Here is a 25866-nt window from a genome sequence, read left to right on the forward strand (position 1 = left end):
GATCTTTAGTCCACTTTGAGTTTATTTTTGTGTGTGCTGTAAATGTGCCTTGTGTTTCAGATGCTTGTTATATAAGGAACTACAGGGAAGGGGGACGGAATCTAGGCTGAAAGTGAAATTGAACAGCTATTAATATGCTTCTTAGCTATGACTAACTTTTTAATGTAAATTTATGTAAAATTCAAAGAATATTTAATTGAGTTGAAGCAGACAGCAAGAGGACAGTAAGAAAAATTGGACTAAGTTCAGTAAAGTGCCTGCTTGAAATCCAGCTCAGTTTGGTAGTGATCTAATTATCATTTCATGCTTATTCACGGTTTATATTTCTATTGGGTTTTCATAGCAGAATTTTTTAATATAATGTTCATGGGTTGTCTAAATCCAATTCCTAAATGACATTTCACTTCAAAATTTCTGCCCACTTGACAAGTTCAGACAGGAATTTATAGATCATAGTGGTATAATTACAATCGCAGAATAAATTACAATTATATTTAGGTCCAATGCACATTAGTGAAGTGGGTTTTGGGTTGGAACAAAATATTTAGGAAAAGCAATCTCCTCTCTGTCAGTGTAACTAAAAGAACACACTCATACACATATATATATGTAAGTGTACAGGTATATCTTATGCAAGTTATATAGAAAGACATATTATCCCTTTATAGATAATCAATCAATATATAATCTTGTAGGAAAGGACTAGAAGTCTTATTAGCCATACTTCTGTTATTTGTTAGTATTTCTAATGCATTCGAGAAAAATGAGACCACTCTTCCACTGCATTCTATTTGAGTCTCTCATGACATGTAATCTGCCCACTGATTGGTTTGAAAGCATGGCCCGGTTGAATGTCTGTATTAGATTTTTGTCTCAGACCTCCTGACCTTATTTCCCTACCTCACCAGGGAACCTCTTCTAGAGAAAATCCCTAATCCACCATTAATGCCAAAACGTGCTAGAAATCTTGAATGATCGTTATTGTGAGGCGAGGGAGAATAGATGAAGGTAACAAGTACTACAAAAACTATAAACACACCCAGAGGTGATGACAACTGGCCAAATGTTTGTGTCTTTATATAAATTATCACTGTTAACTTTGTAGAGAAATACACGTGTGAGGGTGATTGCCATTATCTTTTTATTTAGCGGTTAAAAAGAGCAAGCTGAACTTGTCACATCGAACTAAGGCAAAATGTTCTCTGGGGTCCACTGCTTTTAACTTATTTTCCCAGAAAAATCTCTCGTGAGTGAAACCAACACACCTAGCAACATGCATTTTAAGTATTTTCAATGGTGCTTTGATTGGAAAATGTCCCGTTTGGTAGAGCTAGCATTTAAAAGAAGGCAAATCTCACCCACAGTTTAGAATAAAGTTTAACGCAGTTGATTAGTAAAACGGGAAGGTAATTTGTTGCTTCTAATGAAGGAGACCAACTTTCTGTACAAGCCATTTTGCAACTGTAATTCCACAAATGAGAAATTTACACTTAAAAACTCAGCATCAAAGTTGTCATGGCAATATTTCCTTAATCTCCTGGTGCGTAGATATGTGTAACCCCTTTTCATGACACGGTCTAGCTGACCACAGGACATATTTTTATATAATTTGAAATGCTGTGACTTAATTTCCCAAACCGGGTATAATATAGAGCTGGTGGAGAAAAAAAAAAAAAGAATACTTTCTTCTTGTTCACTTTGAACTCTAGAAAAAGCAATGAAGGAGAGGACATAACTTTTAATAACTTTTAATGTTTATTTACCACTGAAATCACTATGGGTGCTTAATTCATAAGAGCAACAATGTATTCATTAATGGAAGCTGGATTACCACTTTCTTGGGGAGGAACTCTAGGGGACTTAGATCCAGTCTCTTTCCTCTGGAAATGATTCGAAGAACATGATCTGGGTGGGGATAGGAATGCCAGCCCCAAGGATCAAAAGTGGAAGTGTAGGTTTGTGGGGAGTATAGTTGGGCCTTATGAGTTACCTATTTCGAAGAGAAAAGAGGAGATTAACCAAGAAGGTGAACAGAAGCTTTTATTTTTTAAGACTCCCACAGAGAACTGTGTGTCATTCACAGGGTAGATTCTAACCATCTTATATTTTAGATAAGTAGTACTATAGGAGTCATGAAATTGCTGAATTTGACCATCATTTTACTAACAACAGCAATTTAACATGATTCAACTGAATTTTTTAAAAAGATTTATTTATTTATTCGAGCTAAAGAGAGAGAGCAGGGGGGAGGAGTGCAAAGAGAGGGAATGTCAAGTCGATTCCTCACAGAGCGCAGTGGATACCAGGCTCGATCTCACGACCCTGAGACCATGACCTGAGCTGAAACCAAGAGACAGGCGCTTAACTGACTGTGCTACCCAGGTGTCCCTCAACTGAATTTTTTTAAAGTACTATTACAGTATTTTTAAATACTTATTAGAAAACCCAAGTAAAAATGTGGGATCATTGTAAGTTTTTAATGATTTCTATGCCAAATCCCTAATCTTTATTTGTTTCACCTAAAGGGACAGATGCTTTTGGCATTTTGACTTCTTATCATTCTGGCCAAGTTGGTTTTGATAAAATTGAAAGCCATTACCAAAGCCTCCCTTTCCCTGATCGCCAAACATGTCAGTGCCACCTCTATTCTCCGAGTTGCTCATTCAGGGAGGTTTCTGCCATTGAAAAATCTGGATTGAAAAGGCAGTCATGGGTGGCTGGGTGGCTCAGTGAGCTAAGAGTCTGCCTTCAGCTCAGGTCATGATCCCAGAATCCTGGGATCGAGTCCCACATCAGGCTCCCTATTCAGCGGTGAGTCTGTTTCTCCCTCGACCTCTGCCTGCCCCCTGCCTGGGCTCTCTCTCCTTCTCTCACTTCCTCTCTCAAATAAATAAATAAAATCTTTCAGGAGAAAAAGAAAAAAGAAAAGGCTGTCTTTTAGAATTATAAAACTCTTAAGGCCACTAACTTAAATCTACAACTCATTTTTGAGCCACTACTCTGCCGTTGTCTTAAATAGACACTAAACATGCTCCTTGTTTCAAATGCAGCCACCTCTCTGAATCATTCTCATTATTGATTATCTGTCACTTGCGTCTCCATTTATGTGGTTTTCAGCAAAGAACAAATATGTCTCAGTGATTCAAAAGTCCTTGAAAGATGACAAAGTAATAGTGACAGGAAGCTATTATTACCAAGCCCTTAGGTTTCATTTTTAAATATATCACCAAGTACATCATCATTATTATGTAGGCATGTTTCCGAGGAGTCTTATAAATACATTTCGTGACTTTGCCTTCAAAGAACAGACCTCAAAAACACTGAAAAGCCATTGAACGAAGATGCCCTTTAAAAAGTAGTTCACAGGGGCACCTGGGTGGCTCAGTGGGTTAAAGCCTCTGCCTTTGGCTCGGGTCATGATCCCAGGGTCCTGGGATCGAGCCCCGCATTGGGCTCTCTGCTCAGCAGGGAGCCTGCTTCCTCCCTCTCTCTGTCTGCCTCTCTACCTACTTGTGATCTCTCTCTGTCAAATAAATAAATAAAATCTTTTAAAAAATAAATAAAAAATAAATAAAATAAAAAAAATTTTTTAAAAAGTAGTTCACAAATTCTTAGTTTACTCATCTGGAAAAACTGGATAATAATGGCTTGCCTACTTAGTTACTCTAAGAAAGTTACTCTAATGAATGATTTATATGGGAATGATCTATAAACTTTAAAACACTGGGTACAAGTGGGGAAAAATGTAATTCGGGGGGAAAAAAAAGTAAGAGGTATTTAAAAGGAAAAAAGTGCTCTGATGGGTTGCCTGGGTGGCTCAGTCTGCCTTCGGCTCAGGTCCTGATCCCAGGGTGCTGGGATCAAGCTCTGTGTCGGGCTCCCTGCTTAGCGGGGAGTGGGCTTCTCCCTTTGCCGCCCCCCCACCACCCCGTTCATGCTCTCTCTCTCTCTCTCTCAATCTCTCAGATAAAATATTTAAAAATAAGTAAAAAGAAAAAAGTGCTCTGAAATTAAGTGAATAGCCATTCTAGAATGAAAACAGCTAGCATGCAACCTACACTCAGGGGTCAGTAACAAGCGGGGAAGTCTGGTGTTTGGTTTACCACGGACAGTATTTCTCAAGTTGAAGGTGACCATGCTCTTGCATCCAGGGAGCAGCGGGGAGGTGAACGGAAGCAGGAGGCATGGCCTGGTGGCCAGGCTGACCGCAAGCCAGGGCGATGCGGTCCTGGGCTTCAGCTGTACCTGCACCTGCTTTGGATCGCAGTTTGCTTTGAAAGCTTGAGACCAATTAATTCTGCTCTGCGGCATTTCTCCGTCTTTCCGGTCACCTTGAGAAGAGTAGGCTCCTTTGCCTATCCATCCTCTTTTGTGCTCTCATCTGTAGTTCGTTCCGGGCTTCTCCTCTATCTGTAATTCCCAGTGCTCCTCTCCTCGTGCAAAACTTCTCATTTGCCTCTGGGACCTTTACCAAAGCCACTTCACCCACTCCTTTATCCCAACCGTAGAATACCTTCTGCCCACCCCACCCCCTGGCCAGCCTGGTCCTCCTGGCATACTCCCGGCAGCCCTCGCTGGATGCCACTCATTTTACTCCATGTCAGGGCTGGAGAAGCGATCAGCATGCTTCTCAAGTTCCTAAATCAATTTCCAGTCAATCTCCCTCTTCAGTAAAAGGACTCTCGGGGGGAGGGGGGGGGTTAGCCCTAATAGCAGTGCTTCCTCCTGGGATCACCATCTTTATTAGCCATGAACCTCCACGCCCTCCTGAAACCCTGGAGATTTCTGCTCTTGGCATGGTCGTCTCCTCGTCTACCCCAGTCCCAGCATAGTCTGGCATGTCTTCCACGTCAAAACACATAATCCCGGACTCACAGCTCAGCCAGCAACGTTTTTCCCTCCGTGTGGGCAATGGTGAAAACCTAGAGATAGTCGTCACCTAGAACTCACTCCACGCTTCTGAAATAAGTCTCCTTTGTTGTGGCTACAACTTGCTCTCCCCCCTTTTTTTTTTTAAGATTTTATTTATTTATTTGACAGAGAGCGATCACAAGCAGGCATAGAGGCAGGCACAGAGAGGGGGGAGGCAGGCTCCCTGCCGAGCAGAGAGCCCGATACGGGACTTGATCCCAGGACCCTGAGATCATGACCTGAGCTGAAGGCAGAGGCTTAACCCACTCAGCCACCCAGGCGCCCCACCATGGCCCATCATTTTAACTCATCTCCTTATGGGGAAAAGTTTCACTCCTCTTATTCCTTCACCCTTCCACGCCCCTAGCAAGACTCTACTTTTACGTCACTCAGAGAACCAAAGATTGCTCCAGATCACGCAAACTGAACGGATGAGGCCATCACAAACACACAGTCTCCGACCTCGACGGCGTTCTCACGACGTGTCGGCTTGTTCCTCTGCTCCTTCCCTCACCTCGCTTTCCGACATCTCTTTCCTCAGACCCAGCGTCATACTCAGCAGATTATCTCACCTCCTACTTCCCAGATAAAATAGAAGTCACGCAAGCTCCCTCCACTCCCCACTCGCTCTCTGGAGGAGACGGCACATGTTTTCGTTGCCTGCCGTTCCCTCCGTCTCCTTCTCCCGACAGCATCTGGTAAGAGATCCCCAGCCAAGGGGAAGGGACCAAGAGATGAAACGGTGCCTTGCAAGGTGAGAATTTCAAAGCCAAATGAATGACGTCCCACGGCGCTAGAGGAGTTCAGGTCAGAAATTTCAGACGCTTCAGCAAGCCTTTTTAGAAGCGATAGGGCTTAAAGTGCGGGGTGACAGAGGGGACAGTCATTTCAGGCAGAGAGCTGGATCTGAGCCAAAAGACAGTAGAAATGTGCATGATGTTTCTGAAGATAAAGAACCATCTCTAAGAAGAGTTTGGCCAGGGACACGCAGGTGCTTCAATCAGTTAAGCATCTGACTTTGGCTTGGGTCATGATCCCAGGGTGCTGGGATTGAGCCCTGCATCGGGCTCCTTGTTCAGCAGGGAGCCTGCTTCTCCTTCCTCCTCTGCCTGCCGCTCCCCCAACTTATGCTCTCTCTCTCTCTGACAAATAAATGTATAAAATCTTAAAAGAAGAAGAAGAGGACGAGGAGGAGGTGCTTGGCCAGGGGAAGAAAGATGCCCCAGAAGGGAAGACAAAGCAAACCACCACTCCCCCCGTCAAGCAACCCTCCCTCACCCTGAGCCCCCATTTCTCCCTTCCCTACCCTTGACTGCCTCCTGGTTCCCCCATTTATTAATGTCGCAAATATTTATTTCACATCTACCCCATGACAGGCACCATAAAAGATTCTACAGATTTCCACAGGAGCAGAACAGATGCAGCGTCTGCCCCATGCAATTTTACAGCAAGTGGAAGGATTTATAGAGCACTTGTTCCGTGTCCCACATTGTGTGCGCAAAACACTTCCCATGCAATGTCTGGTTTATCTTCCCAACTCCAAGCGCTTGGTACCTTTATTATTCTCATTTTTACAGAAAAAGAAGAAGCCAAGGCTTAGGAAGTTCATATAATTCTACAAAGTTTGCATTAAGAACCGGTGGGGGAAATGATCGTTGAACCTAGACGATCGGACCAATGTCCAAGCTCACGTTCCTCACACAAGTGTGTTGTCTCCGTCTGTTTATCCTCCCACCTGTGTGTTTGTTGCGGACAGGGACTCAACATTCTTAAATACCCAGAATATCACCTTATTTATGAAACAGAGTACATACTTAACACATCTTTTTCATTTCACTTTAAAAAATCATTACCGTAGTGTAATTTACATACAGTAACCTTCACATATTTAAGCATACAGGTGATAACTTTTCCAAGCATATACACCTGTGTAACCACCATTCCAGGCAGCATACAAATATTTCCAGCTCCCCAGAAAGTTCCTCTTGCCATTTGCAATCCGTCTCTCTCCCACCGCAGCAGCCACCAATCTGATTGCTGCCACCATAGATCTTTCACCCACTAGAGTTTCATATTTACAAAACCATACAGGACATGTTTTTTCGTGCCTGACGACTTCACACAACATACTGTTCTTAGATTCATGCATCCTGCTGTGTGTATCAAGGGTTCATTCCTTCATTACTGGGGACAACTCCATTGTATGAATTCATATAATTTAAACAAATCATATTATAAATAAAGCTACGACAAACATCTGAAAACAAGCCTTTTGGGGACTTTCTCCTTCTTTATTTCTAAGAGCTCTTCCTCATTTTTTTTTTTTTTTTTTTTTTTAGTTTTGTTGAGGTGTAAATGACAAAAGTGTAAGATTTAAAGACTTTTAAAAAATTTATTTCTTTGTGGGGTGCCTGGGTGGCTCAGTGGGTTAAGCCTCTGCCTTCGGCTCAGGTCATGATTCCAGGGTCCTGGGATTGAGCCCCGCATCCGGCTCTCTGCTCAGCAGGGAGCCTGCTTCCTCCTCTCTCTCTGCCTGCCTCTCTGCCTACTTGTGATTTCCGTCTGTCAGATAAATTAAAAAATCTTTAAAAAAATTTATTTCTTTGAGAGAGAGAGAGAGAGAGAGAGCGAGCATGGGGGCAGGAGGGTTAGAGGGAGAAGTAGAAGCAGACTCCCCACTGAGCAGGGAGACTGACTCCGGGCTAGATCCCAGGACCCTGGAAGCATGATGTGAGCTGAAGGCAGACGCTTAATGGACTGAGCCCCCCAGACATCCCTGACGGTGAGATTTAAAGTGCACAGGGTGATGATTTGATAAACGTATACATTATAAAGTGCTTCCACCCATCAAGTTAATGAACACATCCAGCCTCTGACATATTTAGTTTTGGTTTCTATTTTTGTTTTTGTTTTTGGTGGGAATACCAAAGATCTCCTCTCAACAAATTTCAGTTATACAACACAGTGTTTTCAACTCTAGTCAATGATGTTTTCATCTTTCTGAAATATTTGCAGAAATAGAAATGCTTGGTCACTGGATAATTGGCATGATTAACTCTATGAGGAAGTATCAAAATGTTTCCCAAACTGATTGCAACATTTCATATTCCCACCAACAATGCAATGACACTCCCAGAGACACTACATCTTTGCCAACACTTAATATTGCTAGTCTTTTTCTCTTAACTTTTCATTTTGAAATAATTTTAGGCTTACAGAAAAAGTACAAACTAGTAAAGAAACAACCACAAGTAATAAAATGGCAATAATTGTGTATCTGTCAGGAATTACTTTGAATGTGAATGGACTAAATGCTCCAATCAAAAGTTGTAGGGTGGCAGAATGGATTAAAAAAACAAGACCCATCTATATGCTGCCTATAAGAGAAGCATTTTCGACCTAATGACACCTGCAGGAGTGCCTGGGTGGCTCAATCAGTTAAGTGTCTGCCTTCAGCTCAGGTCCTGATCTTGGGGTCCTGGGATTGAGCCCTGAGTCAGGCTCCCTGCTCAGCGGGGAGTCCGCTTCTCTCTCTCCCCCTGTGCCTCCCCCAACTCATGCTCTCTCTCTCTCTCACTCTCTCAAATGAATAAATAAAATCTTTAAAAATAAATAAATAGCTCAGAAATGAACCCTTAACTCTATGGTCAACTCAATTTCGACAAAGCAGGAAAGTATATCCAATGGAAAAAAGACAGTCTCTTCAACACATGGTGTTGGGAAAATTCAACAGCCACATGCAGAAGGATGAAACTGGACCATTTCCTTACACCACACACAAAAATAGACTCAAAATGGATGACAGACCTTGATGTGAGACAGGAATCCACCAGAATCCTTGAAGAGTACACAGACAGCAACATCTTTGACCTTGGTCGCAGCAACTTCTTCCTAGAAACATTGCCAAAGGCAAGGGAAACAAGGGCAAAAATGAACTATTGGGAATTCATCAAGATCAAAAGCTTTTGCACAGCAAAGGAAACAGTCAACAAAACCAAAAGACAACCGGCAGAATGGGAGAAGATACTCACAAATGACATATCAGATAAAGGGCTAGTACCCAAAATCTATAAAGAACTTATCAAACTCGACACCCAAAGAACCAATAATCCAATTAAGAAATGGGCAGAGGACATGAACAGACATTTCTGCAAAGAAGACATCCCGATGGCCAACAGACACATGAAACAATGCTCCACATCACTCGGCATCAGGGAAATACAAATCAAAACCACAGTGAGATATCACCTCACACTAGTCAGAATGGCTAAAATTAACCAGTCAGGAAATGACAGATGCTGGCGAGGATGCGGAGAGAGGGGAACCCTCCTACACTGCTGGTGGGAGTGCAAGCTGGTGCAGCCACTCTGGAAAAGAGTATGGAGGTTCCCCTTAAAGTTGAAAATAGAGCTACCCTATGACTCAGCAATCACACTACTGGGTATTTACCCTAAAGATACAAATGTAGTGATCTGAAGGGGCACGTGCGCCTGAATGTTTATAGCAGCAATGTCCACAATCACCAAACTATGGAAAGAACCTAGATGTCCATCCACAGATGAATGGATAAGGAAGATGCCACACACATGCACACACGCACACACACACAGGAATACTATGCAGCCATCAAAAATGAAATGTTGCCTAAATAAAATCTTTAAAAAAAAAAAAAAAATGGGACGCCTGGGTGGCTCAGTTGGTTGGGCGGCTGCCTTCAGCTCAGGTCATGATCCCGGGGTCCTGGGATCGAGTCCCACATCGGGCTCCTTGCTCAGCGGGGAGCCTGCTTCTCCCTCTGCCTCTGCCTGCCTCTCTGTCTGCCTGTGCTCACTCTCTCTGACAAATAAATAAATAAAATCTTTAAAAAAAAAAAAATGAAATGTTGCCACTTGCAACAACTTTGTCCTTAGTGGTAACCAGCACCTCGATACCAGCTCTTGGTTTACAAAGTACTTTCACGTTTTCTTACGTTAAGTCTTGCAGAACAAAACCACCCCCTCATACAAATGCTTCCCAACCCCGTGAGGTCACATTAACTCTGCCCTTGTTTCCATCTGAGGAAACGGACTCACGGAGTCACACAACTTCTTAAACCTTACACAGCTAGCTGCTCTGGGCCTGGGTCAGCCTCCTGTGCTAGTCTCATATGGCTCCACCGAGGCTGTCACCAGGGTTGTGCTGAGGAGGCGCTCGGGAAGAATGTGGGCAGAACTCGTGTCTTGGTTGGCCGAGGTACCCTTTTCCAGACTGGCTGTCAGGTGAGAATTGCTCTCAGCTTCTAGAAGCATCAGTGGTTCCTGGCTGGTGAGTCCCTCCCATGCTTCAAATCTCCCTGACCTTTCCTTTGCCTCACCACCTCTCTATCTGATGGACTCTTTGACCTTCCTCTTCTGATTTTCAGGGCTCCCGTGATGACCCAGGGCCCCACTGGACAATCCAGGTTAATTTCCTTGTTTTCGGGTCACGTGACTAGTAACCTCAATGCCATCTGCAAAGTCCCTTTATAGCAGTGCCTAGATTAGTGTTTGATGGAATAGCTCACGGTCACAAAACTCTCAGGGTCTGTCCTTAGGGTCCTGGTGTGTCACTGTAGGTGGCCACCGGTCAGCGGGGGGTGGCCACTGAAACAGCAGCTTTGCTTTAAAAGCAAGTAAGGGACAAGCAAACAAAATACTAGAGCAAAACTCTGAATTCTTGCAAGGACAGAAAGGTACCACAACAGTGTTACTAATTTCAAATTCTGTGGGAATAGCTCAGGTACCACGAGGAAGAAACACAAAGCCTTTTTATTTGGGTGTCCCAGTGCATTCAGAGAGCCAGATATGGGATTTGGGTTTCACCGAAATCCAATGAGGCTGACCGGGAGGCTTGCTCTGGGCAAGGGGCTGGTCCGGGCACCGCTCAGCTCTGATGTTAGCTCTTGATATGATGATCTATCCGCCGAGCTTGCCATACCCACGTATGTGTTGCGCACTCTCTTCCTATGACTTTGACATCTGATGTTTCCATTTATGTCCTCTTTTCCGGAATAAAATAGATGCTGATACTGCTTCATACTGAAAGGGATAGACAAAAATGTTCTGTAGAGAATAAAACCACGTTTGATCATTTAAAAAAAAGAAAACAGTGGTCAATCCGTATACCTTTTATTTCTACTTTGTTTTTTACAGTCTGCCTTCAACTAAATGTTTATTTTCAGGTTAATCTGTGGCTTGCTAATTCTTGTCTCAAATATTTTCTTTTTCTTCCTTTCTCTCTTTCTTAGTTTCTTTTCTTTCCTTCTTTCTTTTTTTAAACATGGGTCTGTATCTACCATCTGAATTTGAATTCTTAGCTGAAGAATGACTTCCCTCAAGAAGACACTTTGAAGAATCCAACATAGTTCACAATGTGTCTTTCATCATCTGACTATTTGGGGCTTTTAACATAGCTCATCTGTGAAAACTCATTGCAGCCATATCTTACTTTTCCGTAGTGCTCAGTTATATATGTATGTGAAAATTATTTTCCTTGATTCTCATTGCAGGTAGAGACAGGTGATGAGTTATTATCACGGCTCTTTGTTCTTTTTGTAGTTGTTAAGCCCGTGAAGAAAAAGACATCCACGTGTCCCACTCAGCAAGCAACATCTATATGTTCTAGATCTTCTTTATGCCAATAATCTTGTCCTTTTACTAAACTTCAGTCACTTGCTTCCATTGTAAAGACGGAAATGTCATTCTCTAGAAATGTTCCATAGATGAATGTTACTTTGGATAATCCACCATTTTGACTTCCATCTCCACCAGAATTCACCGAGATCTAAGCTTGTATATGCGACTGCGTGGTGGGACATGTTTCCTTGTGTATCTGAAGAGTATCTCAGACTCCGCTTGTCCTAAACTGAGATCATGAGTTTCTCTTGCAAACCAGATCCTCCTCCCAACTTCAGTTGATGGTGCCACCACCATTTCTGCCCACAAGCTAGAAACCTGATGCCTTTCTTACCACCTACACCCACTCAGCCACCCACTCAGTCTAACCCCAAATCCTGGAGACCCCTCAAGTCTATGGCCTTCTGCTTACATTGATTGATTGATTCATTCATTCATTCACTCATTCTTTCATTCATTCATCTTCATTTCCACAAGCTCTCACTTTGTGCTAGATCCTGCTCTAGGTGCTAAGGCGACAGAACAGTGATCCTTGCCCTTACTGCCTTTACCCATAGAGGTAAACTGTCATCATTTGCTTTCTGGAACACTCCTTCCTGATCCAGTGGTTCTGTGGCATCCACTCCTGCTCTACTCAAACCCATTCTTCACCCTGCAAAGTGGCCATTTGGAAATGTAAATTCGTATGCTGGAAACCCTTCCCTGGATTCTAAGAAAAAGTCCTATATTCCTAATCTGCCCCGCAAGGTCCCGGGTAATCTGGCCCCACCAGCTTCATAGGCTCTTTCCCGCTAGTTCCAGATCCTCCCTCAGTCCCACCTCTTTGTTTTAGTTAATTCCAATCATCTTTCAGCATCTCAAATAGCACAGATTCAGGGAAGCCTTTCTGATTCCCATATGCAGACAGACCTCCCTGTTATCCACCTACAGTTCCCTGCACCGTTCTCTTCTTGTTTAGTTAACGTTTGACTCTCTCGTCTGAATACGTCTAAGACAAGAAACATAATCCTGTTCCTCAACATTCCATTCTGAGCCTAGCACCAGTCTTGCTACCGGTGGGTTTTCAATCTCCGTTTGTTAAAGGGAGCAGTAAGTAAATGAATGAACAGTCCCACCACTTGCTTTCTCTTTTTCATTGTCTACTTCCATGCGATGGATCGCAGTCGTGCCGACTTCCTCTGGAACTATTCTTTATCAGATGTTTCTTCTTTCTTCTCTTGCTTTAAACCCCACTTCTCCATTGGCTCCTTCCCCCCAGTACACAATCATGCTCGAGTCTCTCCGGTCTGAAGAACACAAGTCCACACAACAACCATCCCCACCCCCGTCAGTGGCTCCCTTTCCGCCCACAGACTAGCTGGAGCTAATGTTCTGGGCTTATGCTGTTCACTTCTCCACCTCACTCTCCAGCCGGGAGCAGTAGCTCCCGGGGCCTCTAGAACTACACGGGATAGAGTTCCCAATAGCTCCATGGTGGGCACATCTCACTCTTCCCGTTGTGTGCCCTCCTGCAGCATGCAACCCTTCTGGTATTTTCTCCGTTAATCTCTCTCCTCCCTTGTCTTACAGGTCACCGTCCTCCCCTGGTTTTCTTCCTGCTCCACTTCAGAGCACCTTTCTTGATTGTTTCCAGTGCCTTTGTACTAAAATCTCTCTCACCTTAAAATAACAGATAACATTCTGCATGTTCCTCTAACTCTGTTCTTGTCCGTCCCTTTGCACCGCTGAGCATTTGGGGGGCACTGTCTTACCTGGCTTCCTCATTCCCTACTTCCTGCTCAATCTACACTCTCTGCCTGTGCCTCTCTCATTTCACGAAAGCTTGCTCTTCTGTCTTTTTCTTTCTTATTTTTCATGCTGGCAGTTTTCGCCCCTTGCACCTGATCCCTTTCAGCCACAGCACCCACCACGGCCTGAGAATCTCCACTGGGTTTTCAAATAATTGCAGTGAATCTGGTTGGTAGACGTTGACCAGCTTTGGTTCAAGCTCTATCGTAATCCAATCAGTCATGTTAGGGGTATGGTCATGGCCACAATCCTGCTCCTTCTAGAATCTGTAAGAGGGTGTTGTGTTTTATTGCGTCTCATTTCGAAGGTGATATGAAGGGTAAACATTCAAAATTAAAGTCTAATAGACAACCGTTGCCTTCCCTTGAAGGAAGAAGAACATGGAAAGTCTTCTTTATATATGGAAAATCCTAAAATCTGATAGAACAAAATTACCCCCAAAATAAATCAGTTCCCTGTCTAGGGCCCCTCACGCAGGTCCTTGTGCTAAGAACCAGCTTCCTCACATTGAAAGCAATGACAAATACTTACTGTAGAACCACAGGGCGGTTGACCATGGTTCTAAAAATATTTCTCACTAAACAAAGTTTTCTTGCCTGGGGAATGTGTAATCATTGTGATTATTTATTAATCAAACAATCAAAAGGATTTATGGTGCATACATCAGGTAAAAAAATTGTACCAACTGCTATCAAGGTTACACAGAACTAAGAGACACAGGGATCCTTCCTAAGAGTACACAGTCTCAAAGAGAGACAAAGCATCTACAGTTGACAGTTAAACAATGCTGGGGTTAAGGGCACCAATGCCTCGCGCAGTTCTAAATCCACAAATAACTTCTGCCTCTCCCGAAACTGAACCACTAATAGCCAACTACTGACTAGAAGTCTTACCAATAACATAAATAGTCAGTTAAAACCTATTTTATATGTCCTATGTATTATATGCTCTATGCTTACAATGAAGTAAGCTGGAGAAAAGAAAATGTCATTAAGAAAATCATAAGGAAAAGAAAATACATGTACAGTGTTGCATTGTAGAGAAGAAAATCCATACATAAGTGGACATACAAAGTTTGAACAGCCTTCAAGGGTCAAGTGTACTCACAAAAATAGTGACACCTGGAAGGGGTATGTTAGGGACCTGGAGATTCAAACAGATCATGTGTGTAGCATGTATTCAGGGGGGAGATTGTGAGGGGAGGGGGATTTTGTGTGTTTAGATAAGTTTTTTTTTTTTTAAGATTTATTTATTTATTTGGGGGGGCAGGGCAGAGGGAGAAGGGAGAGAGAACCTCAAGCAGACTGTGTTGATACTCAGAGTCCAATGCGGGGCTCGATCTCACAGTCCTGAGATCATAACCCGAGATGAAACCAAGAGCCTGATGCTTAACAGACTGTGCCACCCAGGAGCCCCTATTTAGATAGTTTGAAAAGGTGGCCTAAACGACAGAGCTGGATGAGGTCTTGCAATACAGGAAATTTTAAGAGGAAGTGGTATGTGATATGGGAGGAATTATACTATTCCAGGTTGGAAGGGAGAGACTACAGCAAACTCAGACGCTGCGGAGTGAACGTTTACAGATTCATCTGGAATCCTGGCCCTGGAGTTCAGGGGCATTGGGCGGGGGAATCTCCGTGTCCCCAGATCTGAAGATTTTCTGAGTAGGCAGGTTCTTGAAAAGCTAAGCCACTGACCTTCGCCATAAAGCCACACTCCTTGGAAAGCTTCCTGGCAGACACTCGGTGCCCCGCGTGCGAACACAACAGGTTGTGAAGTGCATCGTGCCAAGCGGTCAAAAAGCTGAACCAGGTGCTGGGCCACGTGCTGTCACCTGGTGGGGGGGTGGGGGTTCTGGTGATAACCAGCACCCAGGCCGGACCGCTGCAGGTGGCAAAAAAAAGATACTGCCCAACTCTTCTTTCTCTCTCTTTTTCGGCGTCAGGGTTGTACACGTCCCCACTGTAATAGTCTGAGATAAGGAAGAACTAAGCCTGGGGGAGCCCCTTCCACGTTGCTGGGACACATGACCTAGTTTTGGACAACGCTAAAGTGCTGGGTGACCACTGCTCAGGTCAGCAGGACTTCAGAGGCAGGGGACAGTGGGGGGACCGTGGGAGGACCGTGGGGGAGGTAAGTCCTGCTGGGGGTGGGAAACAGGCTGCCAGTGTGCATGGCAGGGTAGAGCAGCGGATGTCAATAGAACATTCTCTAAAACAGCTTTTCTTTTAACTAAAAAAAAAAAATTTTTTTTTGAGTTTCAACTTTTCCCCCTTCTATTTGATCTCTTGCTTCCAGGAGAGCCCCCATCTTCCTTCCCCTTCTTTCCTTATTTCTTGCACCCACGGAAGGCATGTTGAAGAGGTGAGCAGGGATCCATTCTGTTTTGACACTCACAGGGAAAGTGGGATCGGAGGCATGGTCAAGAGATAGAGATGAGAGTGGGGACATTACGAGCATCGCCCAGGCCAGGGCAGACCGTGTGTCACAGGCCTGCATGGGCAGGAGGACCTGAAGGGAGGTCATCTGGTGCTTGCTGCTCTACCACCGGACCCCACCTCCAGGCTGCACCTGGTCTGCATTTCTCACGGGATGGACACCTCCCACCACAGTAAAGGGACATTGTGACACTCTTTGCCAAAGATGACAGAGTAGGGGTCTACTCTGTTGGGGTCCCCTGACACGCGGTCGTGGTACGACCAGGAGTTAGGGGCTCAAGGTTTGGAGCATGTTGGGATTCCTGGTGAGGCATCCGCAATTGTCAGGGGGCCAAGTTTGTATGTCACCGGCTTCACGCCTCTCCTCCCCACACACTTAACCTTGTAAATGCTGCACCTGCAAAATCTCAGACTTGGAAAGAACTTTAATAGGCTAAATGTTCTCCATCGTATCTTTCTAATTTGTGATGGTTTGCCTTCCTCTTGGACACTCATGGCTGGAGCTCACCGTTTCTAGAGGCAGCTCATTCCATTCGTAGTCAAGTCATAATTAGAACGTTCTCTCTTACGGTGATTTCTAAGCCCTATCCCCGTATCTTCTGCCCGTTAGTCTAAGCTTTGCCCTTTGAAGACACACAAAGTAAATTCGCATACTTTTTTTCTCTGCATGCAGTATCCGATCATCCTAAATTTTCTTTCCTCCGGGCAAATGCCTGGAATACCCCTGCCTTTTCTCCAAGCTGAGCTTCCAGACCTGTCATCAGACAGGCATATCTCATGGGTGCATGGGCCATACCTTGTCCTGGGCACCCCTACTCCCCAGACTGTCCCAACACTCTCCGGGAGGGAAGGATGTCTACTTCAAAGACCCACATCAGGGATACAGCCTGAAGCTTGTCGGCTAGTGGGATAGCTTCAGTCCATTCTCAAAGAAACTGCCCTCCTCCTGTCAACCCAAACACTAACATTTTTTAAAATTGCGGTAAAAGAGGGGCACCTGGGTGGCTCAGTGGGTTAAGCCTCTGCCTTCGGCTCAGGTCATGATCCCAGGGTCCTGGGATCGAGCCCCACATCGGGCTCTCTGCTCAGCAGGGAGCCTGCTTCTCCCTTCCTATCTGCCTGCCTCTCTGCCTACTTGTGATTTCTCTCTCTGTCAAATAAAAAAAATAAATAATCTAAAATTGCGGTAAAAGACACATAACATGAAATTTATTGTCTTGGCCATTTTTCAGTGTGCAGTTCGGTGGCATTAAGCACATTCATGTGACTGTGCCACCACCATCCTCAAGATTGTTTTTATCTCGCCAAACTGAAACTCCACCCTATTAAACACTAACTCCCCACACCCCTTTCTTCCCAGCCCTTGGCAAACACAATTCACTCTACTTCCTGTCTCTGTCAATTTGACTACTCTAGATTTCTCATGTAAGTGGAATCATACAGTTTTCATCCTTCTGTGATTGACTTATTTCACCTGACAAAGTGTCCACAAGTCCAATTTATATTGTAGCATGCATCAGAATTTCATTCTCTTTTAAGGCTGAAAAATACTCCATTGTAAGTTCATACTGGGTTTTGCTAATCCGTGCATCGGTTGATGGACACTTGGGTGCGTCCTCACTTGACTATTGTGGAGAACGCTATGAACATGGATGCAAAATGCCTCTTCACGTTCCACCTTCAACTCTCTTGGGTATAAACCCAGGAAAGGAATTGTGAACGCTAATATTTTGTACTTGCTGCTGATGGGCTGGGTTTCCCTAACACTGTGTGTGTGAATTTCACTTTTTGAAAGTGAAAGACTTTCCTATGGAGCTACCATTTCTACAAATTGTTCTCATCATCTTACCCTGTTGAGAGAATTAAACCTATTCACAGAAACTGCTTGCCATTTATGCCTAATTATCATACGGCACAATAGTGATCATTTACATCATTATCTCTATGTCTGAGTAACTTGCAAGGCTCTGTGCCAAGCGTAAGATTTGTTTCTCACAAAGCTTGGTCACTTGTCTCCAAATTATGTCGATTAACGTGAACACCAAAGCAGAAAGCAGTCCCACGCCTCTCGCATCCAACACACTCCCTCCCAGCGCACCCTCGATCCCCTCTTGTGAATCCTCATCCTTTCCTCGGCGTTTCTTCCATATTCCGAATTTTTTCTGAGAAATGCGTGGGCTGACCTCCGCCATGCTCAAGTGGGGGTGGGGTGTCAGAGACGTCAGCTCCGGCTCACATGGTCACAGGAGGGAAGTAGCCAGTGGACAGAAGGCCTAGGCTGGACATTGCCGAGATTGCTAATTTCTCTGATGACAGGTGAACAACGTGCCCAGAGCAGTGGGCCGAGAAGAGGAAGGGAGGCAGCCGACCTCAGTCCTCAAGATTCAGGCCCACTCTGAAAGCCAAAACTACAGAAATACTTGCACTCCTCAGCCCACCCCCACCTCCAGGCTCCAGTCGACGGTAACATATGATTTAAAAGTATTTGGGTTTTGGAGGGGCAAGGAGTGGGAGGTTGGGTGAGCCTGGTGGTGGGTATTAAGGAGGGCACGGATTGCATGGAACACTGGGTGTGGTGCATAAACAATGAATTCTGGAACACTGAAAAGAAATAAAAAAAATAAATAAAAACTAAAAAAAAAAAAAAGTATTTGGGATTCCTGGCTCAGTTGTAATATGGACCCCGGGCAGAGTCTAAGTCAGAGCAGTGAAATACAGGAGACAATGACAAAGTCATCTGAAGAACCCTTCTAATGATTTGTCAGGCTCAGCATAACCCAGATGCCTACTGTTCCAGGCTGTCAGTAAACAGCTACCTCAGAATTTACTGGCTGAAAATAGCAACCGTGTTAGTATAGCTCATGAGTTAGGTCAGGTTTAGCTGGAAGAATCTCAAATATGTAAAATATTTGTATTTTGTACTGTAAAACATAATAGTATTTGACAAATAGATCGACTGCATGGAAAAAAAAACATTTCTGCAGAATATTTGAAAACTACAAAAATGTACAAGAAATAAAAGTCACCTATGTACTCCACTATCACTCAAAGACGACTGTTGGGAGCCAGCTGATGTATTTGAGATTCTGTACATAAGACTGTGTATCTTCAATACATAAGATCGTGTAGGCTTCAACAGTCTTCAGATCCATCTTGCACAGCTGTATGATATCTATGCTGTAGAGATACCATAATTTATTTAACCATTCCCGTACTTGAAACATTTTGATTGTTTCCGATTCTTACTCATTTCGTAAATACACATGCATATGTATTGCATATATAATAACAGCCATGTACTATATATGAATAGCCTTGTCTATAAATCTTTACCTGATTATTTTTTCTTAGGACACATCACGGAATCACCTTGAAGCACAAACACTTCAAGGCTCTGGGAAAGTATTGCCATATTGCCTTTCCAGAAGGGTGCCCCGGTTTTCTCTCTCCTCCACGGTCAGGTGGCTCACTGACCCTGTCACCTTTTTTTTTTTTTTTTTTAATTTATTTCTTTTCAGTGTAACGGAGCTCATTGATTTCTGCACCACACCCAGTGTTCCATGCAATACGTGCCCTCCCTAATACCCACCACCTGGCTCCCCCAACCTCCCACCCCCCGCCCCTTCAAAACCCTCAGATTGTTTTTCAGAGTCCATAGTCTCTCATGGTTCATCTCCCCTTCCACCTTAAAAGAAACACTCGGGAAAGCTGAATTTCTTCTGTTAGTTGGCACACTGGGAACTTGCTTCCGTCTTCACGTTTTAAACAGCGAGAGTTCAGAAAGGTGACTTTCCCAAACTCTACTCTACTCCCCGATTCTTTTGCGGGAGGTGGGCGGGGCGGGGGGGGTAGATCTCTGTGACCCAAGGTGCCTTTCAACCCTGGGGTTTTGGTATTTTCACCATCACCATTGGCACCACATTGCTCGAGCCTTGGGCCAATACGGCAGACGAAGGAGGGATTCCAGAGCGCGCTCTTTGGTAATACAGGCCCCGATTAAGGCAAAATAGGTGGGAGGTGTGGGGTGGGTGCAGAGGCTGGGACAGCCAGCGCGCTGCCACGCAGACGGTCACACCGCGCCGGCGGTCCGCCGGGCCTTGGTTACAGAACCCGGGAGGGAGCAGGAGGCGCCTGGGGCGGCGGCGGGACGGGGGTCTGCGCGCCAGCGACGCGCGCCCACTCCGCGGGACCACGCGATGGGCGGGGGCGCCCGGGCCGCGCGCCCTGTCCCGGCGGTCCGGCCAAGTTTGCCACGCGGTCTCAGCCGGCTCCCGGGTTACCTGAGCCGGCAACCACGTCAGCGCCGCATCATCGGGGCCTTTTATATGGCGGGGAAACGGGAAAAGAAGGAAGAAAAACCTCTCTGGGGCGAGCCAATCGCGGGCAGACGCGGCCGCCGGGGAGCGCGGCGGGCGCGCGTGGGGAGTGGGCGCGGGCCGGGGCCGGGGGCGGGGCCGGGGCCGTCCGGGGCGGGGCCGAGCGGCGGCGGGGCGGGGCCGGGGCGGGGCCGAGCGGCGGCGGGGCGGGCCGGGGGCGGGGCCGGGCGGCGGCGGGGCGGGGCCGGGGCGGGGCCGGGGCGGGGCCGAGCGGCGGCGGGGCGGCGGGCCGCGCGCGGGCCGGTCTGCGGCGTGGGCCTCGGCTGTGGCGGCGGCGGCGGCGGCGGCGGCGGGGGAAGATGCTGCAGTCCCTGGCCGGCAGCTCGTGCGTGCGCCTGGTGGAGCGGCACCGCTCGGCCTGGTGCTTCGGCTTCCTGGTGCTCGGCTACTTGCTCTACCTGGTCTTCGGCGCCGTGGTCTTCTCGTCGGTCGAGCTGCCCTACGAGGACCTGCTGCGCCAGGAGCTGCGCAAGCTGAAGCGGCGCTTCCTGGAGGAGCACGAGTGCCTGTCGGAGCAGCAGCTCGAGCAGTTCCTGGGCCGCGTGCTGGAGGCCAGCAACTACGGCGTGTCGGTGCTCAGCAACGCCTCGGGCAACTGGAACTGGGACTTCACCTCCGCGCTCTTCTTCGCCAGCACCGTGCTCTCCACCACAGGTAGAGGCCCGCCGCGCGGGCGGCCGCGGCCCCCCTGCCCCCGCGCCCCGCCCCCCCGGCCCCCCCGGCCCCCCCGCGGCGCGCACCGCGGGCTCCAGAGCCGGAAACCGGCGCGGTGGCCACAGAACGCGCCTTGGGTGTCGCCGCGTGTAACTCCGGGGAGGGTCCCTAAAGCCTTCGGCCGGGGTGTCCAGGGGGCCTTCGGGGGCTGCGTCCCGGGTTCCGCGGTTCGCTGCCCCTGCCTGTCCGGTGGGGATCGGGAGCATCCCGGCCGCCGCGCGGCGGGGCGAGGGGTGCTGGAACCCGTCCACCGCTCCGAGCGCGCGCTCCGTCCTCCGCCCCCACCCCGCAGGGCCGAGGCTGCGCTCAGGGGTCACCTTCCGGAGGGTGCCCCGTCCCGGTGATGCATAGATTTCTCGCCTCTCTGCTCTTTGGGGAGCGGTTGTAGGGGTAGCCGGGTGACATCACCCTGCTCTTCGCGGGTGACCTCTGAGCGGACTGGCGGATCCGGTTTCTTTTCGGAGTCGGAGGAGGGGTGAGGGAAGGGAGCATCCGATCGCCTCGGGTCTGGCGAAATGGGGGCACCCTGATTCAGCAGTTTTTTCAACTTCAGGTGTGCGAGGCCGCCCTTAAACTTCGCAGCGACACTTCCCCGCCCTGCTCACCCCGCAGGACGCTCGGGAATGGAGGAGCGTCCTGGGGTGAGGGCGCGGCCGGCGCGTGCCCCGGGGCGCCCTTACTGCCCGGGATTAGATGAATGAAGGCTGGATTTTCCCTGCGGCTAAGCGAGGCACACACACCTGGCTGGAGAGATTTATAAACTGATATTTGAGCCCTGGAAAGTATCTCAAAGAACGTTCAGCGAAGTCCCCTTTTTTATCCAGGAGATGGAATCTTTCAGCAGTTGGCCTTGGCTTGAACAAGGTCACGCACTTCCTAGTTACCAGGGCAGTCCTGGAATCCGGGCCCCGTGTGACCCCTGCTAGGATATCGGGCCCGCCCCACCCCCACCTCCGGAGCAGGTGAATCAACTCTGTGTGGCAACAATTCTTCCTTCACTCCACCCGCCCGGTGCCTCCCAGGGTTTATTTGTAATCCCCTTTGGGCTAAACCCAAAGTGTTTTGGTAATAAGTGGTACGAATAGTACACTTTCCATATAAATGCTGTAAAACAAAGATTTGGAAGTCTGGGGTGCATTACCAAACCGCCCTGAACAATTCTAGCTTGCTTTGTGATATTTTAGAGACTGTGTTAAGCTTCCTGCGAATCAAGAGTGCTATCTTTCCCACTTTGCCAACACCAGTCTTTTTTATTTGGACAAGGGCTGCCTCCATCGTCTTTGTCGGGCTCCCATCCTCCCATCCCTTAAGTGACCATGCTTTTCCTTTGAAGTACATTTGTTCTCAATCGAAAATCATTCATTCTCTGCGGCAGTTTCCACCCGCTACCGAAGGTCTAGAACTGGGTCACAATGTTGAGTAAACGTTATCACTTTTAGTGTTAGAATTCTAAGTATTGGTATTTTAAAGACAGAACCAGGATAAGAAAAATATTAAGTGTTTGCTTTTACCGAGTGGGATTTTTTCCATGACTGACACAGCTCATGCCTAATCTCACCACGTTAAATTAAATAAATTAAAGCCATTTAAATCTCAAAAATAGGAGTTTACATCTTGAATTGAGAGTTACTTCCCAGGTTCCCTCGCCTCCCTTTTTGAAAATTAGGAAAACTGGAGTTCCTGGTTTTTTTTTTTTTTAAAGGTGCGTATAGATGTCTTATTATTGGTATTCAGATTACATTGTAGTTCCCAGGAAAGTCTGTTTTCATGCAAAACAAGAGTTCACTTAGGAAATCGGTGCAAGGGGCACTTAAGGATACACTAGATGAAAGATGTGCCTCTTGGTTTGTAAAGTCAGCAAATCAATGAATTTTTGTCATTGGTAGAATTGACTTGATTAATTCAAATAGAGTTCCGGTAAGCTTCAGAATTTTCTACATTTTTGTGTTGACCCAGGATCTGGCACCTTTTGATGTCCCAGGTGGTAGCAGCACACTGGTGTGGTGGCGGGGGGTCAGATGGTTTGTCGAATGAAGCCCGTCCGCTTCATTACTAGAAAAATGTTTTCTGGAAGACTACCAGACAACTTGAAGCGGAATTGTGGTCCATGCTTCTCTTTCAGGGAGCTCTAAGGCATGCTGTGGTTCTGTTTGTTTGTTTAACTCTCCCAGCGCTGTCGATGGCAAATCCCTGAGCTCACTGTCCCCCAGTCTCTCAGTACAGTCAGCCCCTGCTTGCCCAGAGCCTTAACGGTGGGCATCACAGAGTTGCTGTTCTTGGTAGAAATCGCTGTAACACAGGAACGCGAATGGGCTTAGGGCAGAATGTTCTCATCTCAGAGAGTACCGGCTCCCATTCCTGGGAGGAACTGGTCGAGTCTTGTGGTCCCTTGGGAAGAAGACTTAGGTGGGTGATTCAGGGATGCTGACTTGAATCTCTGCTCCGCCAAGGACCCTGCGAATGATTTCAAACAACCAAGTGTCTCTTTAGTTCTCTTGGATTAAAGAAAGATACAGCAACATGGACATGGGATGTGTGTGGGATGGGAGGGGAAAGCGCCGTACCCTTTTACCTTTCCAGAGGGGAGAGCTGTATAAAAACAAAAGGAGGCATTGTAGACTGAGGTATTTCCCATATAACTTTGATACTGTGGTTTTGTTTTTTGCTTTTTGTTTTGTTTTGTTTTGTTTTTTTCAAGGATGAAGGGACATGTAGGTGACACTTGGGAAGTAAGAAATAATGAGGAACAATTTGTCATGTCTGTGTACTGTACGTTTGCTTCTTTATTCATCCCCTTAAGCAGGGTTCTCTCATGCTGATGTTTGGTAAAAATAGAGTTTTGTGGGCGGGTGACTCTCAGGTGGCTCTTCCTTTTGCTGTGTTGTAAGTAGGGGTCCAAGATAGCTTGGTCCCGGTTGTTGTCCGCTGTCAGCTTGGTGCCTTGTATCGGGACGCTGCCTTATCCCTTTTTACCGAGAGGTTTCAGAGCTCTTTAGAGCTCAGAGGGGTGCCTGGGTGGCTTAGCAGGGTTAAGTGTCCAACTCTTGATGAACTCAGCTCTGGCCTTGATCTCAAGGTGGTGAGTTCAAGCCCTGAGTCCCCTGCATTGGACTCAGTGCTGGGTGTGGAGCCTACTTAAAAAATAAATAAATAAAAATAAAGCGCTGAGGAAAGGAACTCAATCTGGCTTGTTTTGCAGTGGCCTTTGGTTCAGTCAGGCAGGGAGCTGCTACAGCATTGGCTGTTCTCAGGAAAGAGAAGGTGGGAGAAAGAAATGGGGGTGCCAGGTTGACCCTGAGTTTTCAGACTTTTCCTTAGGAGAAATGGGTAACTGTTTGCAGCAAATCCATATGGAACTTTGGGAAGCTAACAGCGGTGGGCAGATGATGGTTTCTGGGCCACATCTTTACAGTGGCAGAGTTGAATCTTTGTGACAGAAACCACGTGTGTCCACAAAACCTAAACGTTTCACTGCTTGGCCCTTTGCAGAAAAAGTTTGCCGAACCCCACTTTTAGAATGAGACTTGGAAGGAGCTCTGAGTCAGGGGTGCGCAGTGCTCTGCTTCCTTTTGGAAAACTTTCTAGAAGACGGTTTAGCATCTGAGACTTCCTTGGGCTGTTTTTTCAGGGGTATGAAGTTTTTAAATTAGTTGCTACCATCCCAACCACTTCCTAAGCAAATGATTATCATAGGATGACACTGCCCCTCCCCCCTCTTTTTAAATGCTGACAAAGCCACACCTCATGTTAGAATTGCCTCATCTAAAGTGAGAGGCAGGTGTTGTGTTGTATGTGGAACAGAAATGCCAAGAAACAGACAAGCGCACCGTCAGCTGCAAGAGATCTGAAGTCCCACGTGCTCAAGTTTGCGTTCTTTATTCACAGGAGAGCCTTGGGGCTGGGTTTTGAGCCTTTATGTCTAATTCTAACAAATTTAGTCATCTGGTTTTGAAGCCCCCAACAGATACAAGAAGGAAAGGCTCAGCTATGGGCAGGTCTAAGGGAAAGGTCCTGAAAAGACAAATACTTCAAAAATCAGAAAAATGAAGTGATATTTTGAAAAACCAACTTGCACTGACCACTTTATGTATAAACACCTGTCTCTAGGTATCGGTGTCATTATCCTCACTTCAGAGGCGGCAGCTAAAATTTAGATTAAGTGACCTTACCTAGGTCACAGAACTAGAAGTGGGGTAGCCTTGATTTGAATCCCGATGTATCTGGGTTAAGAGCTTGAAATTTGCGTGGTGTCTAGCAATAGGAGGTTGTTATGGGCTGAGTGTGTCTCCAGAACTCATATGGTGAAGTCCTCACGCCTGTACTTCAAAAGGGGACTGTGGCAGTGCCTGGGTGGCTCAGTCATTAGGCATTTGCCTTCCGCTCAGGTCATGATCTCAGGGTCCTGGGATGGAGTCCGGAAGGGGGGTGTGGTGCTTGCTCAGCAGGGAGCTGCTTCTCTCTCTGCCTTTCTCCCTGCTTGTGTGCTCTCTCTCAAATTAAAAAAAAAAAAAAATGTGACTGTGTATTTGGAGATAGGGCCTTTAAAGAAGTGATTAAGCTAAAATGAGAACACAATGAGAAGGCTTCATCTGCAAGTCAAAGACAGGTCTCAGAAGACACCAAGCCTGCAAACACCTTAATCTTGAACTTCCAGGCTCCAGAACCTTGAGAAAATAAATTTCTGTTATTCAAGCCCCTGGTACTTTTTTATGGAAGGCTCTGGTACTTTTTTATGGAAGCCCAGTAAATGAACACAGAAGTACTGTTTTGTGTGGGTTTTTTGTTGTTGTTGTTGAACTGAAACAAACAAAAACAAATATAGGAGCACAAGAAACAGCAGTTTTTATTTTTTAATTTTTAAAAAATTTTTTTAGATTTTATTTATTTGAGACAGAGAGGGAGAGAGAGAGAGCAGGAGTGCTTGGGAGGAGCAGGGGAAGAGGGAGAAGCAGATTCCCCGCTGAGCAGGGAGCCTGATGTGGGACT

General features: G+C 46.3%; 1 protein-coding gene across 1 annotated transcript in view; it reads left to right on the top strand.

The window, feature by feature from the left end:
• Nucleotides 1-20405: 20405 nt before the first annotated feature.
• KCNK1 (potassium two pore domain channel subfamily K member 1) overlaps nucleotides 20406-25866 on the top strand; it is a 42615-nt gene continuing 37154 nt past the window's right edge. Inside the window, exon 1 of the mRNA XM_080822824.1 lies at nucleotides 20406-20820. Within this exon, the coding sequence (XP_080678950.1) occupies nucleotides 20466-20820 (355 nt within the window). The 5' untranslated portion in view covers nucleotides 20406-20465. The remainder of the gene's footprint in view (nucleotides 20821-25866) is intronic.

Source organism: Martes martes (genome assembly GCF_963455335.1).
Source record: "Martes martes genome assembly, chromosome: 14".
Taxonomy (NCBI): Eukaryota; Metazoa; Chordata; class Mammalia; order Carnivora; family Mustelidae; genus Martes; species Martes martes.